At 40.6% G+C, this 23,466-nt stretch overlaps 1 protein-coding gene across 1 annotated transcript in view; it reads right to left on the reverse strand.

The window, feature by feature from the left end:
- The window catches only part of PKHD1 (PKHD1 ciliary IPT domain containing fibrocystin/polyductin), a 433,598-nt gene that overhangs the window by 171,008 nt on the left and 239,124 nt on the right, over window positions 1–23,466 (reverse strand). The window contains exon 51 of the mRNA XM_060164227.1: window positions 21,323–21,451. Coding sequence (XP_060020210.1) covers window positions 21,323–21,451 — 129 coding nt within the window. The remainder of the gene's footprint in view (window positions 1–21,322; window positions 21,452–23,466) is intronic.

A 23,466-nucleotide genomic window follows, 5' to 3' on the forward strand; every position in this document is an offset into this window, starting at 1 on the left:
ACCTGACTAATAAAGAATTCGTGTAAGAAAAACATGTAGGCTAATCCATCTACTACTATTTGCCCAAGTGCAGCAGAATGCTCACCTGATTAGAATTCAGAGACCTAAATTTGAATCCCAAATAAGCCATTCCTTGGGAAAATTGCTTAGCTTCCCTGATTTTCTGTTCCCCACGTACAAAATAAGAGAACTAATACTTCATGGAGATGATAGTAAGGATTAGGTGAAACATCACACATAAAAGTATTACAAAAAAAAAAAAAAAAAGTATTACAGTGGGGCTTCCCTGGTGGCGCAGTGGTTGAGAGTCCGCCTGCTGATGCAGTGGACGCGGGTTCGTGCCCCAGTCCGCGAGGATCCCACGTGCCGTGGAGCTGCTGGGCCCGTGAGCCATGGCCGTTGAGCCTGCGCTCCAGAGCCTGTGCTCCGCAACGGAGAGGCCACAACAGTGAGAGGCTCACACACCACAAAAAAAAAAAAAAAAAAAAAAAAAGTATTACAGTGCCTGCCCTTACCAGGCATAAAAGTATTAGCTATCATCTGTTTTTTACACCCAACATATATTTTTGAATGTTCGCTCTATGCCTGTCACTTCACTATTTGGTGAGCCAAAGAGACATAGGCCTGGCTCTCATGAAACTTAAGTTTTTGTGGAGGAAACAGACATCTAAATATAATCACACAGATAACTACATAGGCACAAACTGTGCTAAGTGGTAAGAAGGAAAAATGCAAAATATCATGGGGATAGAGCACCCTAGACAGAAAAAGTAGTATATATGAATAGCACAAAGTGGGGGAAAGCTCCATACACCCAGAAGACTGACAAATAGCAAGGGCACCTAGACTGAAGAAGCTGGAGGACAGTGGTGAGAGGCGGAGGTGGAAAGGCAGGCAGGTGAGCGGGTCAGGCAGGACTTTGAAGGCTACGTGACAAATTGGAAACATTCTCCTAAGAGTGACATAAAGCCAACAAAGAGTTCTAAGCAGGGAAATTACATAACCACTTTGTATTTTTAAAAGATCACTCTGGCTGCAGTGGAGAAGAATGGAGTTGATAAGGGAAAGACAAGCCAGAGGAGAATACCTAAGGGGCATCCTAGTGGTTCACCTGAGAGGTGGTGAAAGGAGAGATGATGAAAAGCAGGCAGATGGGAGAAATACTTAGGAACAGAATATACAAGATTGGTTGAAGTGTCAAGAAGAACTGTGCAGTCGGTAATGGGAGACGACATCATGGGCTCAATCCAAAAAGCTGGGGAGGAGCAAGGTGGCAGCTGGGAATGGCAGACTCGTGCAGGGAGGAGAGGAATAGAGGATGCTCTCCAGGGGTTTAGTTTGAGATACCTGTAAGTCATCTTAGTAGAGGTTTCAATTTGACAGTTGGACATATGGGTCTGATACTAGGAAAAAGAAAAAATATTTTCCTGGCTTTAAATACTGTCTATAGGTTGATGGCTATCAAATTTACATTCTCAGAAATACTGGGGAAGCAGAGACAGAACGAGGAGAGAAGAACTAGCATCAAGAAGTCGATGAGGGCTCAAGGGAATTTTTTAATCATAGGGACATGCAAAAAGATGCATAAATGCTGTTGGGAAGCATCCTGTAGCAGGGAAAGGTTGTAGACAGGGAAAGGAAACAACCTGGAGGGGAAGACCGGCATGTGATGCAGGGAACGCCAGGTGAGACTGATCTTTGAGAGAAGGTAAAACACTTTCTCTGTTAAAACAGAAGAGAAGAAGGTAGGGGCACATGCAATCTGTGTGCACTCATCTCCTTTCAAGAGGAAACTGAATATTTGTACAAATTGTACAAATTAAAACACCCTGCAAAGATTGCAAACTTGGGACACCCTTTCAGCTCACCTTTAAATCACATAATGTAAACATTAAAATCCACCTGACAATAACCAATCAGGGATGATCTCTATTACAAAACTTTTAGTATGGAATGAATCTATATATCTGGGCATTTGGCTTAGTTTCTCCCTAAGAAATTATATTCCCTCTACAACATCTGAATGGGGTTCTTTTAAAAGTAATTGAATTTATAGATTCATATGGGGGAAAAATGTTTGCAATGTTGTGTCTTCTTGTACTGGTGTGTCATAATTTATTCACCTAAGTTTTAAGGGTTTTTCTTTTTTTCATATGCCTTGTTAAGTTTACATCTAGGGTTTTTTTCCATAAAAATTAGAATCTTTTGTCTATTACCTTTTCTAATTGATGATTATTATGATATAAGAATGCTATTGCTCATTTTATATTGGTGTGGTTTCAGCTGTTTTACTGACCTCTTTTGTTTAACAATATTTCATTTGAATTTCTTGTATTTTTCTAGTGAAAAATAATATGTTTACCAGTAATTGTTTTCCTCCTTCTTTCTCATGGTTATGCCCTTTATTATATTTTTTCTTGTCCTATTGCATTGTCTGTCATCTCCAGTCATAGGAGCTGTTTTGCTCCTGACTCTAACAGAAAGTAATTAATCTTTCATGGTTATCTTTGAACATTCCTGTGGATTTCTAATAAATACTTTATATCAGGTTAAGAAAAATTTCTTCTATTTCTAGCCTAATAATTTTGGGGTTGGTTGAGTAGGTAATGAAATCGATCAAATGCTTTCTCTTGCATAAGTTGGTAAGCCTTTGTGGGAAATCCTCTTGTTACTCCTACAGAATCCTCTTGTTATTACCAGGTAAACATTTTTCCTTTGGGTGGGGAGAAGATAAGTTTGACACACTGTGATCATTAGCTGTAACTTTTGCCCCTAAGTAATGCATAAAGATAGCTCTGTGCCCCATTCAAGAGGAAGACTGCATATTTTTCACACCAAGAAAAAAAAGCAGAAAATGGAATACTGTCAAAAAATCTTGCTTGAAATATTTGCTTAGATTTTATTTTTATTTTATTTAGATGCTTCTATGAAATAACTTGGAGAAATTTTCCCTTCAGTGTCCCAAATATGCTGAGAAACTTGTGACTGGACACCATTATAAACCTATAATTTGTTTCAATGATTTACTCCTTCCTCAGCACTTCTTAACCCATCCTCTCTGCCCCACTGTCCTAGTATGTTTTTTTTCTTCATACTCAAAGTTAGTTCCCCAAAATAAATAACACTTCCATCACTCACCCCCATGACTACATGGGCTCTGCAGCCTTGGACGTTTTAGGTCTTCAAGAGCCCATTCTTAGGTAGAGAGACAGAGTAATGTAGGTGAAAACTGGCACTGTATTTGATAAGGGGAGAAAGTTAAACTTTTTTGGCCGTTCTCTGGCTCTTCATATATTGAAAAGTGTGCCTTATTATTATAAAGAGATTCAAGGTACAGTCTTGGGGAGAGGAAAGTGTTCTAATGTTGCCTTAATTAATTACATTAATAAATTTTTCCTGAAGTAGAAACATACTTGCATTCCTAGGATTAAACTCTATTTAATCATTATATATGATTCTTCTAAAGTACAGGTACATTTGATTTTCTAAAACTTCTCATCAATGTCAATTAGACTAGCACCTAATATTCTTTCTTTGTGCTCTCTTTGTCTAATTTTAGAATCAATTTTATAGCTTTGAGAATGAATTCAGAAGCTTTGTGTCTTCTTCAGGGCTCAAAAAGTGTTGATATTTTGGTGATTACATGTTCCTTGAAGGTATGTTTTCAAGTTTTTAAGAAGCATCCTGAGTGATTTCAGACATAGGTGGGCTATGGATTCCACTTTGGAAATCAATTGGCCCAGAGAAATTCTCCCACTCGTACAATAAGGTATAAAAAATATATATATTTTTTTGCTGTAATAATGCTTATAAAAATTGGGGAAAAAAGTTAAGTTCATCAGTAAAATAGTAGTTCAATAAATCATGTTACATTTTTTCTCTGGAATAGTATGCAGTCATTTAGTAGGACGTAGTAGATTTCTTTTTACTGATATGTTATCTCCAAGATATATTGTTAATTTTTTTAAAGTCCATATGAATACTTAGGACATATTTTCATGCTGAATTGATTCAAAATGCAAATCATTAGTAGTTTACAACCTTCTCAGTTGATCTCATGCGCACTAAAGTTTAAGAACTTCTGCTCTCAATCTTGGTTTCCTTGTGCACAGACTGTGGTGCCAACATCACAGCATCTTTATAAGCTCAGTGAGATAAAATGATATTAACACAACGCCCGGCACATAAAAGAACTGAACTCATTTTATCATCTTATTAAACAAATGAGTATATTATTACCAGTGGCATTACTATTAACACTATACTGTAATTACTGTTACTATTACTAAATGAAGGATCTAAATCTCTTTGATCTGTCATATGTTTCTGTAGCCTTATATTTACATAATGTATTCCTTTTTTTGGCTCAGAAAATTAAATTTGAATACTTCTGCTATTTCTTGCATCATTTCTTGCTGATAATATTTTACGGCCTTCTGATTTTAACCCAGCCTCTCTGACTACTAACATTCAAGTAATGTGGGACCTTGTGGCAAGGCCAGCACTTGGCACTGAAGTGCTGGAATGGTCCTTATTACGCAGTGTGATTTGGGTTTGCCTGTGATGGAATATGGTGGAATTTGGATGGGAGAAGAAAAGATACTAAAATCGTAGAGTTGCCAAAAATTGTGGCTAAAGTTTTCCTCTCTGAGTGGGGCTTGAATTAAGCATGCTATGGCAAAAACTATTTACCAATAAAATACTCTATTTTCCAAGTACCAACAAGTCTCTCCCTTTTCTTTGTTACCTGAAAGACCTTGGCACGAAGCTACATGCCCCTTTGGTCCTAGTTCTCCTTTTCCCTTGGGGAAAAAAGTCCACATTTCTCACACAGCTTAAGAGAAGAGACTCATAACCATACTTAATGTATAAAAGCTGTGATTTCCATGCAAACTGCTGCCTTCCCAGAAAAACAGAAAAGCCCTCTTTAGCAGTTTAAAACCCTTTAACTGTTTCCTTCCCTTTCCACTTGAACTACTGGGCTGCTCTGCCGGAAGCCTTCTCTGATGAATGAGATAATTTAAGAAGTGTGAGAAGCCTTTTTAATTCATTCAGACTCTTAAGATATCATTAAATACACACCAGGTACACACACCCGGAGCCAAAAAGACATACTGCACCACTCCAAAGATTCCCTCAGTTACAATGATTTCCTCACTAGTGCTACGATTCAGACCTGAACTAGTCAAACAGCAGCACTTGGGTCCCTTTGCAGTAGCCAGTGTCATAGCTCTAAGCAGGCGCTGATGTTTTCTCGTTTACCCTCTTCCTTTTATAGTTTCACCAAAAAAAGAAAACAAACAAAACCAGGTGCGTCCACGCTATGCAAATGAGAAAAGGTAACCTCTGAAACAATTTCCCAGCAAGCAGAAGATCCCCAAGCTGCTCTAGCTAACACCACAGGAGGTGTGTCATCCACCCAGGTGCTAAGCCAGGGCGGGCCTGCGGGCTGGGGAGGCAGTTAAGTCCCCAGAGAGCTCAGAGCTCCTGCTCAGCAAGCCACGCCAGGCCCAGCAGATCCTCAGGTGCTGACCCACGGGAGGAACATCAGGCTCCGGTGCAAGGTGCGGGGAGGAGCTTGAGCGAAGGCCACCAGCTCAGCAGGGGAGAAGGGAAAGCCACTGGGAACACAAGAGTTCGGAGAACTCCATTGGCAAAAGGAATGAGCCTGGGGCTTCCCTGGTGGCGCAGTGGTTGAGAGTCCGCCTGCCGATGCAGGGGACACGGGTTCGTGCCCCAGTCCGGGAAGATCCCACATGCCGCGGAGCGGCTGGGCCCGTGAGCCATGGCCGCCGAGCCTGCGCGTCCGGAGCCTGTGCTCCGCAACGGGAGAGGCCACAGCAGTGAGAGGCCCACGTACCGCAAAAAAAAAAAAAAAAAAAAAAAAAAAAGAAGGAGCCTGCGCTCTCTTGCACAGAGCATCCTCTTAGCTGTGGGAAGCACAACTCACAGAGAGTAAGTTTCTGGCCCAAGGAACCTGAATAAATGCTGGCATTGAACGATTCCCAGGCCAGGTTCTGCGGCGGGCCACCAGGGCTCCCCAACAAGGTCAGCACCTGCTAGTCAGTTGCTAAGGTTCTTAGGGTCTCACCACCCTCCACCCATCCCTAGTGTGCAAAGATTCTCAGAGTGACAGTAACAGCTCTCCCTTCAGCTTCCAGAACCCCTAGAAACACTTAACGCAGGAACCGACTAGGCAGTACCTGCCTCTCACTCTCCTTTACTCACTCTAGCATTTATGGAGTCTCGGCTCCACGCCAAATCTTGTGTTTTCCACTGGGATAAGTTGAATAAGATAGGGCCTCTGTCCTCAAGGCAACATAAACGTAAATAATAATTACAGAATAAGGAAATAGGATGGAAATAGGCCCAAGGTGTTGTAGGAACACAGAAGAAAGAGAACTACATCAAACGGGATTCAGGGACACTTTCTGGAAGAGGTGACACTAAGTTGAGTGTTCAAAGACAGAAAGTAGGAACTGTCAGAGTGTTAGAGTGGGAGAAGTGGGAAGGATGGTGGGGCAAGTTCCAGGCAGAGAGAACGGCAAGTATAAATGAGCGGAGAGGAGAAAGCGCCGCCTCCGTCCGAAAACAGTAAGTAGACGCGTGCGACTGGTCGGCAGGGCGCACAGGGAAGAGCTGGGCAACGAGGCCAGATCACAAAGGACTCTGTGGTCCAAATCAATGACGTGGAGATTTACCCTAAAGGCCTTGGGGAGCCCCTGGGATATTCTACAATATTCTATACCCAAGACCAAGGCCTTCGGAAAATTGAAACTTGCTGCTTTTGACACTTAGGTTTTTCAGGTTTCCAAAAAGGTTAACCTATTCTCAAAACAAAATAGGTTCTGAAGTCAAATTTCTAATTTTATATGTTGTCACTTAATTTTTAAAACATCTGAAGTGATATACATATAGAATGATATGTACCATACACAGCACAGTCCAAATAAACAGGACTCTTACTATAGTTAGTAAACACTAATATGGTATTACAGCAACCACCCCAAAGCATCCAGCCTCACTATGCCAACAACAATCATTCCTGCTGACCCAACTGCAAGTCCAGCAAGGATGCCATCAATATGAGTGGAAGAGAGTGTCCGGGATTCATCAGCATTCCATCCAGTTCACTGCTCATTCATTCATTTAACAAAAACACAGAGAGCACCTCCTCTGTTCCAGAGCTATCATGGACCATAGGAACACAAAGATGCAAAGCTCCTGTTGGTACTCATCACGTGCTGGAAGACAGCAGGGTGACGCCCGCCTTTTGCACCTGTGAGCACAGCCCAGCCGATCCTGGCACAGTGCAGCAAGCTCACCACCTCTGTGCAAACCCTCCACACACTACTGCCGCCTGAGAAATGCAGTCAGAGGGGCTATCCGACTGTCCTTAAACCAGACAAAAACCCAGCTCAATCCAGGTAAGAGCAATGTTTTTTTATCCAGACACTAGCTTGCCATCAGGCAATGTTATCATGTAAATAAAGTGAGGCAAACAGATGGCTTCAGACAGGATCCAGGGCTCACAAGGCATCACTGATGTGACAAATGCAAGAAAGTGAGGACAAGCCATTCAACACAGAGCAGGCCCTAGGAGTACACAGCAGCCTGACAAACAGGATCCTGGTCTTAACAACACATCTGTAGCAAAAAGCAGTCATATCTCACCTACAGGTTTTTGTTTATTAAATGCTATTAATTTTCAAATATGGGAATATACCTCTAAGAAACAGATATTCCTAACTTTCTCTTAAAATATGCTTTATGGTGGTGTATCTGTTTATATCACCATGACCCTTTAGATCACAGCCTTTGAAGGGCTCTATTCTGATCCCTCCCACATGATTAAATAGGGATAGTGTAATGAACTAAACACACTCAAGGAATCTGGAGGCCTAGATTTGAATCTGTGCTGTCTCCATGATCTCTAAACTCTTTCTTGGATACCTCTTTTGGGTCCCATTTTCCTCAGTTATAAAATGAGATATAATTGTGGCAGAGACCACTAGTTGTCTCCCAGTATCTTTTTTCTTTTCCCTTAGTCACAAGAACTCCAAGTTTTAGCTGAATACATTGTCACCTAGTCAAAAGATTACATTTCCCAGTCTCCTTTCCCATTAGTTATGGCCATTCGGGCAAGTTTTGGCCAATAAGATGTAAGAAGTGGTGTCAAGTGTGACTTAGAGGTGGAATCCTTCCTAATTCCTGCTGCCTAGAATGTGGTTGCAATGGCTAGAGCTCCAGCCTACATCTTGGACCACAGAGTAACTTTGGGAATGGAAACAGCACATAATGGAGCAAATAGAGTCCAAGTTCCTGACACCACAGAACAGACATAAGAGAGATAGAAATTTCTCTTTTTCAGGTCTTTGTTACTCACAGAAGACCTAATCTTACCTAATACAACTGATGCCTAACCTCATGGAGTGGTAGCAAATGTTAAGTGTGAGAGTACGTTGTACTCAGAGTGTTTCCCTAAAATCTTGGCGTCATGAGCTGCTCTGTGAATAAAAGGGTTACCTGGTTAAACATCCTGGAGAAAGAGCACATACTATATCCCCCTGGAAATTACACAATCCATATTATCATATAAAGGGCTTTGAAAAGAACAGAAGCAAAGAAATTATTTTTCTGTTTAGTCCCAAATTTCCCAAACTCATTTGACGTCTTTATCTTTCTTACATGGGATGCTTATAAAGAGCTAATTTCATAGGAAACAATTTGAGAAATTCTGGGTAAACTTACCGTTAGTAATAGGTAACATCTACATGACTGTTTTAGCCTTACAGTATGGTTTACCTAATTAGATTCATGTCATTACAGTCCAGGTCCTCAGGTATATGCTTTCATAACTCTCTGTATGTTTTCTACAGCAATTCTTTTTATTTATTTATTTATTTTTGGCTGCCTTGGGTCTTCATTGCTGCGCGCGGTCTTTCTCTAGTTGTGGTGAGCAGGGGCTACTCTTCATTACGGTGCACAGACTTCTCATTGCAGTAGCTTCTCTTGTTGACAGCATGGGCTCCAGGCATGAGGGTTTCAGTAGTTGTGGCTCATGGGCTTAGTTGCTCCACAGCATGTGGGATCTTCCCAGACCAGGGCTGGAACCCGTGTCCCCTGCATTGGCAGGTGGATTCTTAACCACTGCACCACCAGGGAAGTCTCTCTACAGCAATTCTTAATTTTATTAGTTTATAATGCTCACTTTGAAGAGGAGTTTTAACCACTTTCACTCCCTGGATAGTGTGAAGGCCAAGGACTCCTCAGGGCCCATGTAGATCCTAATGAACTGAATGTAGGAATCCGCCTTCTAAGGGAGCATTCCTGAATACACATAAGAAATTCTGAGAAACACTGACATAAGGGTAAAATAAGAGATTTTTAATGCGTTTTCAAGTAAGGGGGAAAAAGACAGAGTTACCAGCAAGACTCCATTACTGGGCTCAACTGGTCTGGATGTCCAAGACAGATAACTTACATGGCTGGAAACTGATGTTGGCTACTAGCTAGAGTTCATCTGGGCTGCCAAGCAGTGTGAAAAACACAGGGCCTCCATAGGATTTGGGGTTCCCATAGCCTGAGGGCTGCATCCCAAAAGGGAGCATCCCAAGAGCAAGAAAGACATCCAGGCAAAATGGTCTTCTTATGCAAGTGTTCTTGTGACCTAAGCCTGAAAGTCCCAGAACATCACTTCTACTATATTCTATTGGTCAAGCAAGTCAGGAAGGCAGACTCACATTCAAAAGAAAGGGAGTGAGCCCCCACTTCTCCAGGGGAGGAATAGCACACAATTACAGGGAGAGAAGGAATTTATGGCAGCATTTTTCAAAGAATATCTACAACAACAACAACATGGACGTTACGATAGTAATTAGAACCAGAACTAGATACCGTTATTTAATGTGCTAATAAAGAAGCATATATATTAGTATACCACAAATTTGGTTTTTAGTATTTTGATAGCTAGATCAATACAACTGGCTTCTTTTATCATCCTATTTTATTTTATGCATTAAAAATATTATTCTGAGAATGGATCTAGGCTTCACTAGACTGCCAAAGGGACCTAGGGCACACGAGAAGTTCAGAGCCCCTGGGTTGTGTGAAAGGGTGGTGACCCCCAAGGATCAACAGTGAACCACTATGTTAGCCCCGCCCCTGCTGGCCGGGCTGTACCTCTCATGGGCAAACTTCTTATCTTTAAAGCTCTACATATGAAGAGACTCCAAAAGCTCCCTCAAGAAAGTATAATCAATTCAAGAAATGCCAACTGTACCTAAACCAATAATTGGGAAATCATGAATTATTTAATTCAACATTCTGAGAATATCTGCATGGAAAACAAACCATAAAGTAAAGTGAAAAAGAAGTAATTCAATTAGAGCAAGTGAAAAAAGCCCTGCTCTAGATTAAGGGCCCCATGGGCAGCTGTTCCTTACTTGGCTCAAACTTCCCTGGCCCCAACCAGGAGGGTAAAATACATATGCAGTCACTCAGGTCCCCTTCTCTTGTAAGAAATGCCTGTTTCTCCTCAAAGAATATTAATTCCATGAGACAAATTTCTTAGGGGAACAACATGAGGTAAAATATAGGTTTCTGCATTAACGTCAAGGAAAAGTTTCATTAATTCTCAGCAAATCTGTTGCAGCGCAGATCACAGACTATGAGGTCGGTAAGAGCTTGAAAGGTGATTTCTTAGTAGGGTGACCAACTCGTGCTGGTGTGCCTTGAACTTTCCAGGTTTTATCACTAAAAGTCATGTGTCCCAGGAAATCCTCAGTTCTGTATAAATCAGAGAGGTTGGTCACTCTATTTACTAATGACTTTAAAGAGATTAGCTCCTAAGGTCAACATCCCAAAATAAATATCAAAATCTCTGGATGCTGCTTTCAGTATTCTGAATTTGAAAGGACTTCACCAATGTACTCTGATGGACTACTACTGGCTGTTTAAAATATGACCTTCAAGGCTTCCCTGGTGGCGCAGTGGTTGAGAGTCCGCCTGCCAATGCAGGGGACACGGGTTTGTGCCCCAGTCCGGGAAGATCCCACATGCCGCAGAGCGGCTGGGCCCGTGAGCCATGGCCGCTGAGCCTGCGTGTCCAGAGCCTGTGCTCTGCAACAGGAGAGGCCACAACAGTGAGAGGCCCACGTACCGCAAAGAAAAAAAAAAAAAAAAAGACCTTCAATATGACCTTCTGACCTCCAGAATTGAACTCATTGTAACAATTATATACAATCTTCTACATTTTTATAAAAAATGTATTTATTGTGTTGATTTATATTTTTGTAATATTGTACCCCTTTAGGAAATGACAATGATATCTTAGAGAAGATAGCCTAAGTCTATTCTATTCTCCCAAACTGACTGAGCTATACAAATTGACCAGTTCTGTTGGACTAAGCCTATTATATGACCTATTTATTTAGAACATTTGGCAGTACTCTAGAAAGAGAGTGGCTAGGGACAACTGGGCCACCACCCTAGAAGTGCTGCGGTCTCACCAGGGAGTAATTGTTTTAAATTTTTTTAAATTTTCTTTCTTTTAACTTTCTCCCTTGTGGAGGAAAGGGAACCCTCATACACAGTTGGTGGGAAAGTAAATTGGTGAAGCCGCTGTGAAAAATAGTATGGAGGTTTCTCAAAAAACTAAAAATGGAACTACCATATGACCCAGCGATTCCACTCCTGGATATATATCCAAAAACAAAAAACAAAACCACTAATTTGAAAAGATACATGCACCCCAATGTTCATAGCAGCATTATTCACAATTACCAAGATATGGAGCAACCTAAGTGTCCATCAGCAGATGAATGGATAAAGATGTGGCATACACACACACACACACACACACACACACACACACACACACACAACGGAATACTATTCAGCCATAAAAAAGAATGAAATTTTGCCATTTGCGGCAACATAGATGGACCTGGAGAACATTATGCTAAGTGAAATAAGTCAAAGGAAGATAAATACTATATGATATCACTTATATGTGGAATCTAAAAAATACAACAAACTAGTGAATACAATTAAAAAAAAAAGAAGCAGACTCATAGGTATAGAGAACAAACTAATGGTTACCAGTGGGGAGAGGGAAGAGGGGAGGGGTAATGTAGGGGTAGGGGAGTAAAAGATTCAAACTATTATGTACAAAAAAAGCTACAAGGATATATTTTATAACACAGGGAACATAGCCAAATATTTTATAATAACTATAAATGGAATATAACCTTAAAATAATATGGAGATCCTTAAGGCATTGATCTCTACCAGGGTTTTTATAGAGATCCAATACAGATGTGTTAAACAATAAGCCAAGACAAGCATTAGATTCTGCATTTGATTTGTAGGAGCCTGCAGAGAGTATACAGTTTTCTCTCAGGCAGTTTCTAAACTACCACCCTCCTGGTCCTCCATGGAATGTTTACTATGAACCACCTCCACCACCTCGGTATCACTCTTTTCTTGCCTTCTGTTGTCTGACTTCTCCTCCTGGTTTCATGATTGCTCCTTCTCTGGGTTCTCTTCCTGTCATTTAAATTAGAATTTCCTCCAAGATGTTGTCGCCTACCCCCTCCTTGCATCTCTCTATTGGCTCCCATGCTGGCTCTAACCCTAGTTCAATCTCCAAGGCTTCCTTAGTCAACTCTTCGAGGATTACCAAATCTAAATCCAGATTCCCAACTGGCTTCCTTCCCAAACTCCTGAGTCATCTTTTCAGCTTCATTCTCCTTTACCCTTCACAGTTAATAAAATGCCAGGTCCTGCCAATTCTCCTTTCTTATCAAGTTTATGACACATACTTGTATTTTTCCATAGCAACCACCAATGCATTTATTGCTACTAGGAATCTTATAGTTTGTACTGTGATGGTCAAAGTACTCTTAAAAGTCCTAAGGAAAATAACACATAACTCCTTTAAAAATTAGTTTTAAACTGCACATGGAGAAAGAAGTTGTTATAGTAGCAAAGGAATCACACCTAAGTCAATGGAAGAAACGCACCAGAGGTGTTTTACAGGTATACCTGTTAGGTTCCTCTCAGGCTAGAACCCAAAGTTCCCAGAAGGGTCACACTTCTGGGAGACTGGAGTTAGGAGTTTGTAAAGTTATAAAAGTAGTGATTCTCTAGGTGCAGTAAGTGCCAAAAATAAATCCTAGGTCTCCTACACACTTCACACTCCAATATCCCCCCACCCAAATTATGATCTGCAAGCCCTGGGGAAGTATGTGCCCTCCTAAAAAATTGCTATGATCCTAATACTAATGGACTATGACAATGAGTGTGTTTCCCAGGTGAGTAAGGACAGAAAAGAGTTTGAAAATCCGCTCAATTAGACTAAAACTCCAATTAGTTCCAGCAAGTTAGCAAGCCATAAAGAGTGTCAGGGTCTACATGTCTTGGGCCCCAAGAGAAGATGCTAAGTAAGTTCTAATTAGCCCAGAAACAAGCGCCATGACTGAGTCAAGCAGAGATTGACAAACTGAGATTAGAGAAAGGATATCAACTTATTTTAATATTTTTTATTGTGTTCCTTTTGTCACTTGCAGGAAATGAAAATCTCTGCTGTGATTTTAATTGAAATTTACTTTTTATGGGGAAAACATATACAGTTGTAAAAATACTTTAAAAAAAAAATTCAACTGCTGGTTGTCTACCCCTGGCAAGGACATCCTATCACAGGTCTTGCTTGGTAGTTATGGCATTACTGCTATTCATTTGTAAAAACCCGTTTGAATCACAGTCATTGCAACTAAAAGGAACTCCCTAGCCTCCAGTGTGTCTCTCAAATGTAAACCTATTTTAGGGACACAAATCATCTAAAATATAACAAATAAAGCAAGAGTGTTTCTTCTTATAAATTTTAGAAGGCAATTTGCAACACTTGGGTTGAAAACAAGGAGACTGAAATCCCACTCTTATCCTTGATACAAAATGTCATATATGTTTGGGCAATGATAATAATGTGTTTCATAGGATTCTACAATTTAGAAAACACTTGCATTATCTTAGCTCATTTGAGTTGAGTGTCACTAAGTTCCCTACCAGCTCAACAATTCTATGTATCCATATTTTACATATATATAGATGTTTACTTAATACAATTAAATTCATGGAAAAACACCACAAACACAACAAATAAATTGTTCGACAATCATTCATTTCATCAAAGGAGTCCATTATTGCAAAGGATTTTGCACTTAGATTGCCTTAAATAGTAAGCTTCTATGGTACATTCTTAAATATTGGATATATAAAAAGTCAGTTTAAGTTAAACATTTCAGAACTGTTTGGGGAGGCCTGTGGAAATACTTGCTCCAGGGAGCTTGGGATCCTGATGTTTCCTTCCCGTGGGAAGGACATGGCCTCAACACCCTTTACTATGAAGCAAGGTTTCCGGAGGTCTGTGCTCACCTCTAAGAAACTGCCTAGAAGAAGGAGATTTATACAGTATCTAAAGGTCCTTTGATCTCTGTTTTCAGATTTTCTTTTTATTTGTTGATTTTTATTTGCTAATAATGCTGGTTAAAATTTCTGTGTCGAGTACCTCTTGAAATCATATTTGTTTGTTCTTCCCTTATATAATCGTAAAGAATAGCTTTCCCGGGCTTCCCCGGTGGCGCGGTGGTTGAGAGTCCGCCTGCCGATGCAGGGGACACGAGTTTGTGCCCCGGTCCGGGAAGATCCCACATGCCGCGGAGCGGCTGGGCCCGTGAGCCATGGCCGCTGAGCCTGCGCGTCCGGAGCCTGTGCTCCGCAACGGGAGAGGCCACAGCAGGGAGAGGCCCGCGTACCGAAAAAAAAGAATAGCTTTCCCATTCATGTTCCAAATAAGGTAAAAGAATTGTTGACTGTTATCCTTGCAAACTTTTCATTTCTGCCCTGAAGGAAACAAAATGCTCAACGTATTTGTGCTCCACTTCTCCCCTCACCCCAAAGCACTCCTCTCTCTCCCAAGAAGAAGCTTCTGGTCATCCACATAGAGATTTGGACACAGGCTGCGGCCCAAACACTGTCATCCGTTGCCCATCTCAGGGTGAGAAATCCCAGATCAGGGCCCCAATTTTGTTCAAGGGTTGAAGAATCCCACTTTCAGGCAGTGAAGAGGCAATACCATAACACCTGGCATGGTAGGTAGTAGAGAATAAAGAAACTAAAATCCTTTGACCAGTCTGTCTCCTGGTGTGCTTCAATTTCTGACTCACGTAAGCCAACAGAATCTAAATAATGTCTGCCCAGAGAAGGAAGACAGCACAAATTGACCAGACCCTAAAACTCTCAAACCTTTTGAATTAAGTCAGGTACATCTGCTCTTAATTACATACATGCACACACACTACACAATAAACGCATACACAGTGGTAGATTAAAGACAGCTGCAAGTTCTTTGCTCTTCTTCCCAATGAAAGTAGAGCCTAATTCTCCTCCTTTGTATCTGGGTTGGCTTTAGTGCCCTACTTGACCAAGAGAATGTGATGGTCATGATATTCTGAGTCTGCTAAGGCTGGCTCGGAAGGTATGCAACTTTCACCCAGGTCTCTTGGACTGCTCACTCTTGGGGAACTCTGCTTTAGGATGTTCCTTCTTGGATTCCAGCTGCCACACTGTTAGAAAGTCCAAGAAGCCCCACAGAGAAACCCATGTGGAGAGGAACCGAGGCCTCTTAGCTGACTGCCCTGACTGAACTCCCAGCCAATAACCAGTGTCAACCATCAGCTGCATGAGTGAAGTCTCTTGGACCACCCAACCACGCTGGGCCTTTAGATGAGCCCAGCCACCATCGACGGCAATGCATGAAAGACCCCAGCAAGAATACCCCAGCCTAGCCCTTCCTCACAAAACTGTGAACAAAATAAAACGTATGTTTTAAGCTATGAAGTTTCTAGGTGGTTTGTTAAATATTGATAGATTTCCAGAATACACACATTCCCGCAGTCACCATACTAATGCCATGCATCCTACAAAGGACCCCAGTAACTCAATTTTAAATTAATCCAGAATAAATGGGGGTGATGGCTTGTGTGACTTTCTGTCCCATCCAAATGGGACAAGACCAGAATTTTGAAACTATTCAAGAGACAACACTGATATTTATGGTATTTGGTTTCTAACTGATTTTGCAGACCCAAATCTCTGTGTTACCTGTATCTTATCCTATATAAGTTATAATCTCGGGTAAGAAAAAAGTATATTAAGCTTGTAATGCTCTACTCTCAACATTTTGTAGACATTCCTCCCCCAGAAAAATTATTTCCTGATTTATGGTCATCTTAACTCATATCTCCAACCTCAACGTCTTGCAATTTAACAAGGAAATACGTTAAACGTTGTTGACTTTGAACATCCCAGGACTTTGATAAGCCTCACTGCCATTTAAAGTACCCGAGTACTGAAAATCAGAACAAACAGAAGAACTATTATGAAAAAAACCCAGTACTTATCCATTCATCTCTTCAAATAAGGACAGTTCAAAGTAATATGGGAAAATGGAACACAGTGAATTCTACCACACATACATGCAAAAATAAAACCATGCTGGAGGCTATATGATATCATATCTGTACCCTTCAAAACAGAATCCTGCCACTTGGAATTATAACACATTTTCCTTTCATTAAAGCTGCTCTGCGTGAAAAGGGTGTCATCCTGTCATGGCTGAAACTCCTTCAGAGAAAGAACTGGAAGCATCAAATCCTCGCAGGTCAGTTCAGGACAAAACCTGGAGTACAAGTTAGCAGGATCATTTGTGAGGGTTTGCGATTTGCATGATTTATTAGATAGAACTTGTTCCCACTCTGTAAGATGTCTTGAATGCATTTAGACCAATTCTCCCAGTACTTAGGAGGCAAAGACAATCAGATATACTTGTTTGTGTGAAGCAAAGTTATCACAAACTAAACTACAAAAGCAAATTCTCCATGATGACTTCAGCTCACTCCATATAATACCACCAAGAAGAATTTACAGCTTTCAAAATCCAATGTCTATAAAGACAGAATGCCTCAAAGGAAAATGGTACCATACTTAAAATAGTGATATCTTTTATTAGTACAGTAAAGTCCTATTTTTATGGAATAGGATGGGTCTGAGGTCATTCCATAAAATTGATTTCCCAGAAAATGGAAATAGGCAATTTACCCTAAGAATTTTATTGAAAAATTATGCTAGTCTATTTGAATAATGATGGGAATGTTCTACACATTTCCTTTATTAATGAATTAAAATACACAAAACATCATAAAATTATATTAGAGGTTCAAAAGTATCACTTAAATCTTCTTTACCAGTCACTTTCATTTTGTAACATCAGCAGTTCCGTTAAAATCATATTATGTAAAAATGGTTTTTTACTGTAATAATAGTTATTACCTATTTAGCTCCCAAGGTTGGTGTGAAAATTAAATAATAAGCCATTGGAAAGCAAATACAAAGTGTTGCTAATACCAGAGGCCAAGAGGGGCAGGCAGATGGGAAAACGAAGGAAAAGAGCACCTGACACATTAAAAATCACAGCGTTCATCTATAATTCCATTATTGCCAACACTCCACGCAGCAGTCATGTGTGCTGATGTTATCTCATTTAATCCCCTCAACATGATGATATATTAATTTTAACCCTCATATTATAGATGAAGGTCGGAAACGTTTAAAACGTGTCTAACGCCACACAGTTGGTAAATGTCAGAATCCAAATGTGAACACAGCTTTGCCCTCGTCAACAGCCCATCCTGTATCTCCTAAAACATTGCTCCCTCCCCAGTACACCCTTGTGTCTCGTAACTGACCTTCAGTTTCTTATCCCATCTATCAAGGTCCCCTTCAAATGCCTCTTCCTCCCTGAAGTCATCTCTCTTCATCTTGCCTGGGACAAGTGTTTGATTCTAAACACTTCTGGTGTTTATTACAGCTATTTGTTGTATTATTAAGTATTAGTATGTGTTTTATCAACCCAGCTAAGTTACTAGCTGTTTGAGATCACAGCTGTATCCCATTTGCCTCTGGAGCACCAGATCAGAGCACCTGGTGTGGTGACTGTTCAGTTATTGTTGGTTAAATTGAATTGGAAAGGAATGTTAACTTGAATTAAAACTATATTTGCTACCAGATGCAAAGCAGATACTTCTACCAATGGCTCATGGCATCAGATACCTCTTTGGGAAGTTTCTCCAGTTTCTCCACATGTATGTACCTAATGAGAATGTAGCAAGATTGAATTCCTCACGTAGAGTATCTGACATATGCTAGGTATTCAATAAATTTTTTTTAAATTCCAAGTGAAGGGAACAATGGGAACAGGAAGTAGAGAAGTATAAATTCAGTATAATATGGAGTCTGATTTGAGTGAATCAGAGCAAGTAGGAATGGTGAGTTTTTAAAAATATATATGTGGTAAAGAGTTAGGGCTCTGGAATCAAACTGTCTGCTTTCCTGGGCCAGCCTTTTTACTTATTAGCTGGGAGAAACTTGGGCAAATTACTTAACCTCTCTAGCTGGGAGAAACTTTGGCAAGTTACTTAACCTCTCTATGTCCCAAATTCCTCAGCTATAGAAAGGAAGATAACAACAGGATCCAAATCAAAGTAGTTGTGAGGAATGATCGAGAAGATCCATGTGGAACACTTAGCACAGTGCATGGCAGATACCCAGCACGCAAATTATAGTTGCTGTTACCATCATCGTCATCGTCAGGAATATCTTAATTCTTAGGACTCTGTTCAAAGGAAAAGGCATTACTTTCCACAGACCTGTAAAATCTGATAGCTGTACTGGGTCGATCCTGTGAAATCCAAAGATTCAGTTCTGGTGTGAAATGATGGATGCAGCATGGAGAACATGCGCTTCATTCAAGCAGTACTCGGTGTCTCTTTTGTGCCAGACTTGGGTGAACAAACTGACTTGTTTCAGAGGAGGCAGGGAGTGAAAGAAACCAGAACAGCCAGAAAGGTCAAGAAGGTAAAACCACAAGTAGAAAGACGAGATGAATTCAATCCCAAGGTCCATCAGAGGTCAAAATATCAGGGTTTGCCAAAAAAATCAAAACAGAAGAGTAAAGCCAGTACAGTGCCTACAAAAGACCCCCAAACTAGGGCTTCCCTCGTGGCGCGGTGGTTGAGAGTCCGCCTGCCGATGCAGGGGACACGGGTTCGTGCCCCGGTCCGGGAAGATCCCACATGCCGCGGAGCAGCTGGGCCCGTGAGTCATGGCCGCTGAGCCTGCGTGTCCGGAGCCTGTGCTCCGCAATGGGAGAGGCCACAACAGTGAGAGGCCCGCGTACCGCACAAAAAAAAAAAAAAAAAGAAAGACCCCAAACTAAACAGAACAGATTAAAACACTGGCAACTATAAGATAATTTTCTGGAATTAGGGCTTCTTTGAGGAGAGAGGCAGCAAGAAGTAAGGACTTCATTTATTATATATTACAAATCTGTTTTCATTCCCTTATTTTTCCAACTGAAAACTAAATAATGAACAATAATTGCAGATTTAAAAAATATGAACTTCTCTGATCTTTACAATAATACTGAAGGACCAAGTGGGAGATACTTCAGACATCCAGTATCTGTGCCCACCCATCCCCCTGCCGCCTTTTTCCAGAGCACTGATCTGTGCTCTTTAAGAGCAGCTTCACGGAGAACTCGGGTCCATCTTACAAGCTGACCATGAACAAAGGCATGAAGGATGATGGAGAATGCCAGGGGCCCCAGCAACCAGGACACACCGTAGATACAGTCAATGCAGTGCCAAGCAAGATAGCTAAGATTGCTCCTCGCTCAGCATAAAGGTCCCAAGGATACAAAAAGCTTGGCAACCTTCAAAAGCTTCTCTTGCTTCCCGCATGCAGTGGGGGAAACAGTTTGCTCAGTGGGAAAAACCATAGCCCAGGGCCAATCCACTGGCTACATTCATCAAAAAGAAGGCTGAGGCAGAACAGATTTTTCCCTTCCGTATACGAATGACTCATGAGCTTGTTTATTCAAAAAGTTCCATCCTCCATGGAGAGAGGTGGATGATAGGGGGGTGGGATGATAATAATAGTTTAAGTTTGTACCGGTCAGCCCGCTCCCTCTGTCCTCACCTCTCTGTGCAGTTCCATGTGCACCCCACCAATGCCCAGAAGGTGGTCAGTACGTTTTAACCTTTCTGCCTTCATTTCCCATCGTAAATAAAGCAAACACCACCACCACTCTTTTCATTTACGTTAGTCCTTTTAGAAAGGAAATGTACTTGACTGGTTAAGAATAAGGACTTGGAGTCAGATCGTCTGGTTCAAAATCCTGGTTGTGCTGAATTGCAAACTGTGTGGCCCTGGGCAAGTAACTTAACAGGCTTGGACCTCTGTTTCTCTGTCAGTAAAAATGGGAATGATAATATTACCTGTATTGCAGAGCTATTGTGAGGATTAAACTAGTTAATATATGGAGAACGATTCCCAAATATTGTTAGTTGTCAACAAATGTTTGATATTAGCATTATTATTATTTCACAGATGACCAAATATTCTTTTTCCAGTACTGATCTTCTTTTATTCAGTATTACTTTAAGAAGTTCAAATTAAACCATAAATGGAAATAGGTCCTAAGAAATATATCTGTTGTATGAAAAACATTTTCTTCTCGGGCTAGGGAAATTTTCTAGTAGTTTCAAGAATTCTCTCCTAAGAAAGAAGAATTTTGTAAATATGGTGTGTATTTCTGTACCTCTGAGGAATCACCTTTCCCTTCTTATGTAAACAAAAAGAGAGTTCTAGGTAGATGGATGATGGATAGATAGGTGATAGATTAGGTAGCTGATAGATTGATAGAATTTTATTTTTCTATTTGATTTATCCGTTCCTTTTCCATCATCTCTGAAAAATCAAGGCAACAGAAGACCTTGTCATTCTTCTCAGTCCTATATTTAAAAGATTCACAAAGGCAAAAGATAGGAGGCATTTGAAAATTGCTTCTTTCCATATACCCTGTGTCTTTCAAACATAAGGACATTAAAATTTTCCGTAAATCTGTTCTCTGACACATTAGAAGAATTATCCAGCTAGTGGATTAGTCTAACTCCTTTTGGCATGGAGACTATTTATCCCACCTTTAATGAAGGTAGGCTGAACTATTTTTTCTGGTTTTTACTGGATTATGAAATTCCTCTCCTGTAATAACCCAAAAGAGAAAGTGGTAGACATAATTGCCTATTTATTTCCACATTCTTTACTGTGTTGTTCAATATATTTAAATGACAGATAATCCCCAATTAGATTGGCCCAGTTCAGTCTGTCTGTGATTATTTACCCCATAGATTGTTTCACTCACTGGGTAAAATCAGGACGTCATCCCCAGGGCCTGGAATGGTACCGCTGTGTCCTCCCCAGCCCTTCTCCATGCCTTCCCATGCTTCAGGGAGGGACCATTTTAAAACTGACTCAGGTGCAGAGGAAGAAGCTAGAAAACAAAAGGAAGATAGCAAGGGTAACTATGAAAATCTGATTCACTATGATAACTTACAAATTCTATCCTTTATATTAGGATCCTGGTGACATTTTCACTTCCCAAAGAAGCTGCCTTTAGATATTTTATAATGTTCCATAAAAACATTTATCAGACATAAAGCAGGTAATTATTCAATCCTTAGAAGATTACCTCCACTTCTAGGGAAAATATATTCTACTTTTGTTATTAAACTTTTGTGTTTTGCCTTTACTATAAATACTACAACATATGTTTATCACGAAACATTTGGAAAATGCAAATATAGAAAGAAAAAGAAAAATAATAATTGTCTACTATCTCACCACCTAGAGATAACCGCCATTAACCTTTTATTTGTATTTCCTTCCAGAATTTCTCAGCATTTTTACATAATTTAGATCCTATAACATGCAATTTTACATTCAGTTCTTATTTTACTTGGCAGTTTTTCACATGCATTTTGTAATGTCATTAAAACTCCTTGTAAACATGATTTTAATGGTTACATAATATTCTATCACATGAAAAGCCCACAATATATTTAATCCCTAATGTTTGGCATTTAGGCTATGTCCACTCTCTTTTCAAATTATAGAGAATGCAGTGTTAAATATCTCTGTGAAAATCTGCCAGTAATCATGATTTCTTCTTAAAATAGAATCTTAGCAATGGAATCACTAAGTCAAAGGGTATGATTTTCTCACAACTCTTAATGTGTATTAAAGGCAGGGCAATCATCTGAATACCTCTCACTGCAATAATTTACATATAGTTCATAAGTTACAACTGGTTTTTATTGATTCTGCCACTGATGATCAAGTGGCATTTTCTTTTCAACCATCCCACTGGCCTCTTCAAGAAACTGTAGCAGAAATCTAATAATTTCCAGTGGGGACCATACCACGCCAATGTGAAATGTACCCACACATTCATTTCTGGAACATGATCCCTGGTACAGAGTCAGAAGGGCAGAGAGATTGTCTCAAAAGACGAGGATGAAAAGATTCACAGATGACCAAACTCTCTTCTTCCAGTACAGATCTTCTTTTATTCAGCATTCACTTAAGAAGTTCAAGTTAAACCATAAATGACATTAGGTTCTTTTAGGGGAAATATATTTGTTCTATGAAAAATATTTTCTTTTCCACCTAGGGAGATTTCCTAGGAGATTCAAGAACTCACATGATGAGGGAGAGAATCTCATCTATTACTTGCTAATTTCACAAGCATAAATAATGAGTGCCCTCTCCATCAGAACAGTCCTAATAAACAGTGATGCAAAAAGAAATAAAATGTCATGCTTGCTCCCAAGGAGCAACTGGCATTGTGTAAGTATGTAAGTAAATACTGGAGGGATAGAACGCTAAAGGGAGTACCTGACCAAGGGAGGGAGGGAGACCTTGCCAGGGGAGGCTTCCTGGAGAGAAGCATCTGAGATCTGAGCTGCACTGTAAAGGCTTGGGACCTACCCAGGTGAAGTGGGTGAGGGTGTGTGGTGAGAGTCTGCACTCCAGAGGGGTGAGCACGCGCGGTGGCAAGAAATGAGAGATCACATGGAAGAACTATAAGCAGTTTGGTGTTGCTGAGTCACAGAGCTGGAAAGAGGCAAGTGGTAGGGCTAGAGGAATAACCAGAGGTCAGAGTGGGAAGGGTGACAAAGATGGAGGAGCCAAGGGTAAGCCCTGGGTTTCCAGCAGGTGTGGTGTCAGATGGAGATGCCCATTAAGACAGACATCGACGAATTCAGTTTGGGCCATTTAGAGTTTGGGGTGTCTTTGAAGCCTCCAGGTGGAGATACACAGCAAGCAGAGGATGGCTGTGAATCCGAAGGATGGGAAAGAGCTCTAAGTCCAAGAGATAGATTTTGGCATTATCACCCCAGAGGCCGTATTTGAAAATCTGAGGACAGTTGTGAGAGCTCCAGGGGACTCCAGTGTGGAAAGACAAAATGCCTAAGGTCAGAACCATGGGGAACACCTGACTATTAT

The sequence above is a fragment of the Lagenorhynchus albirostris genome, chromosome 10, assembly GCF_949774975.1.
Source record: "Lagenorhynchus albirostris chromosome 10, mLagAlb1.1, whole genome shotgun sequence".
Classification (NCBI taxonomy): Eukaryota; Metazoa; Chordata; class Mammalia; order Artiodactyla; family Delphinidae; genus Lagenorhynchus; species Lagenorhynchus albirostris.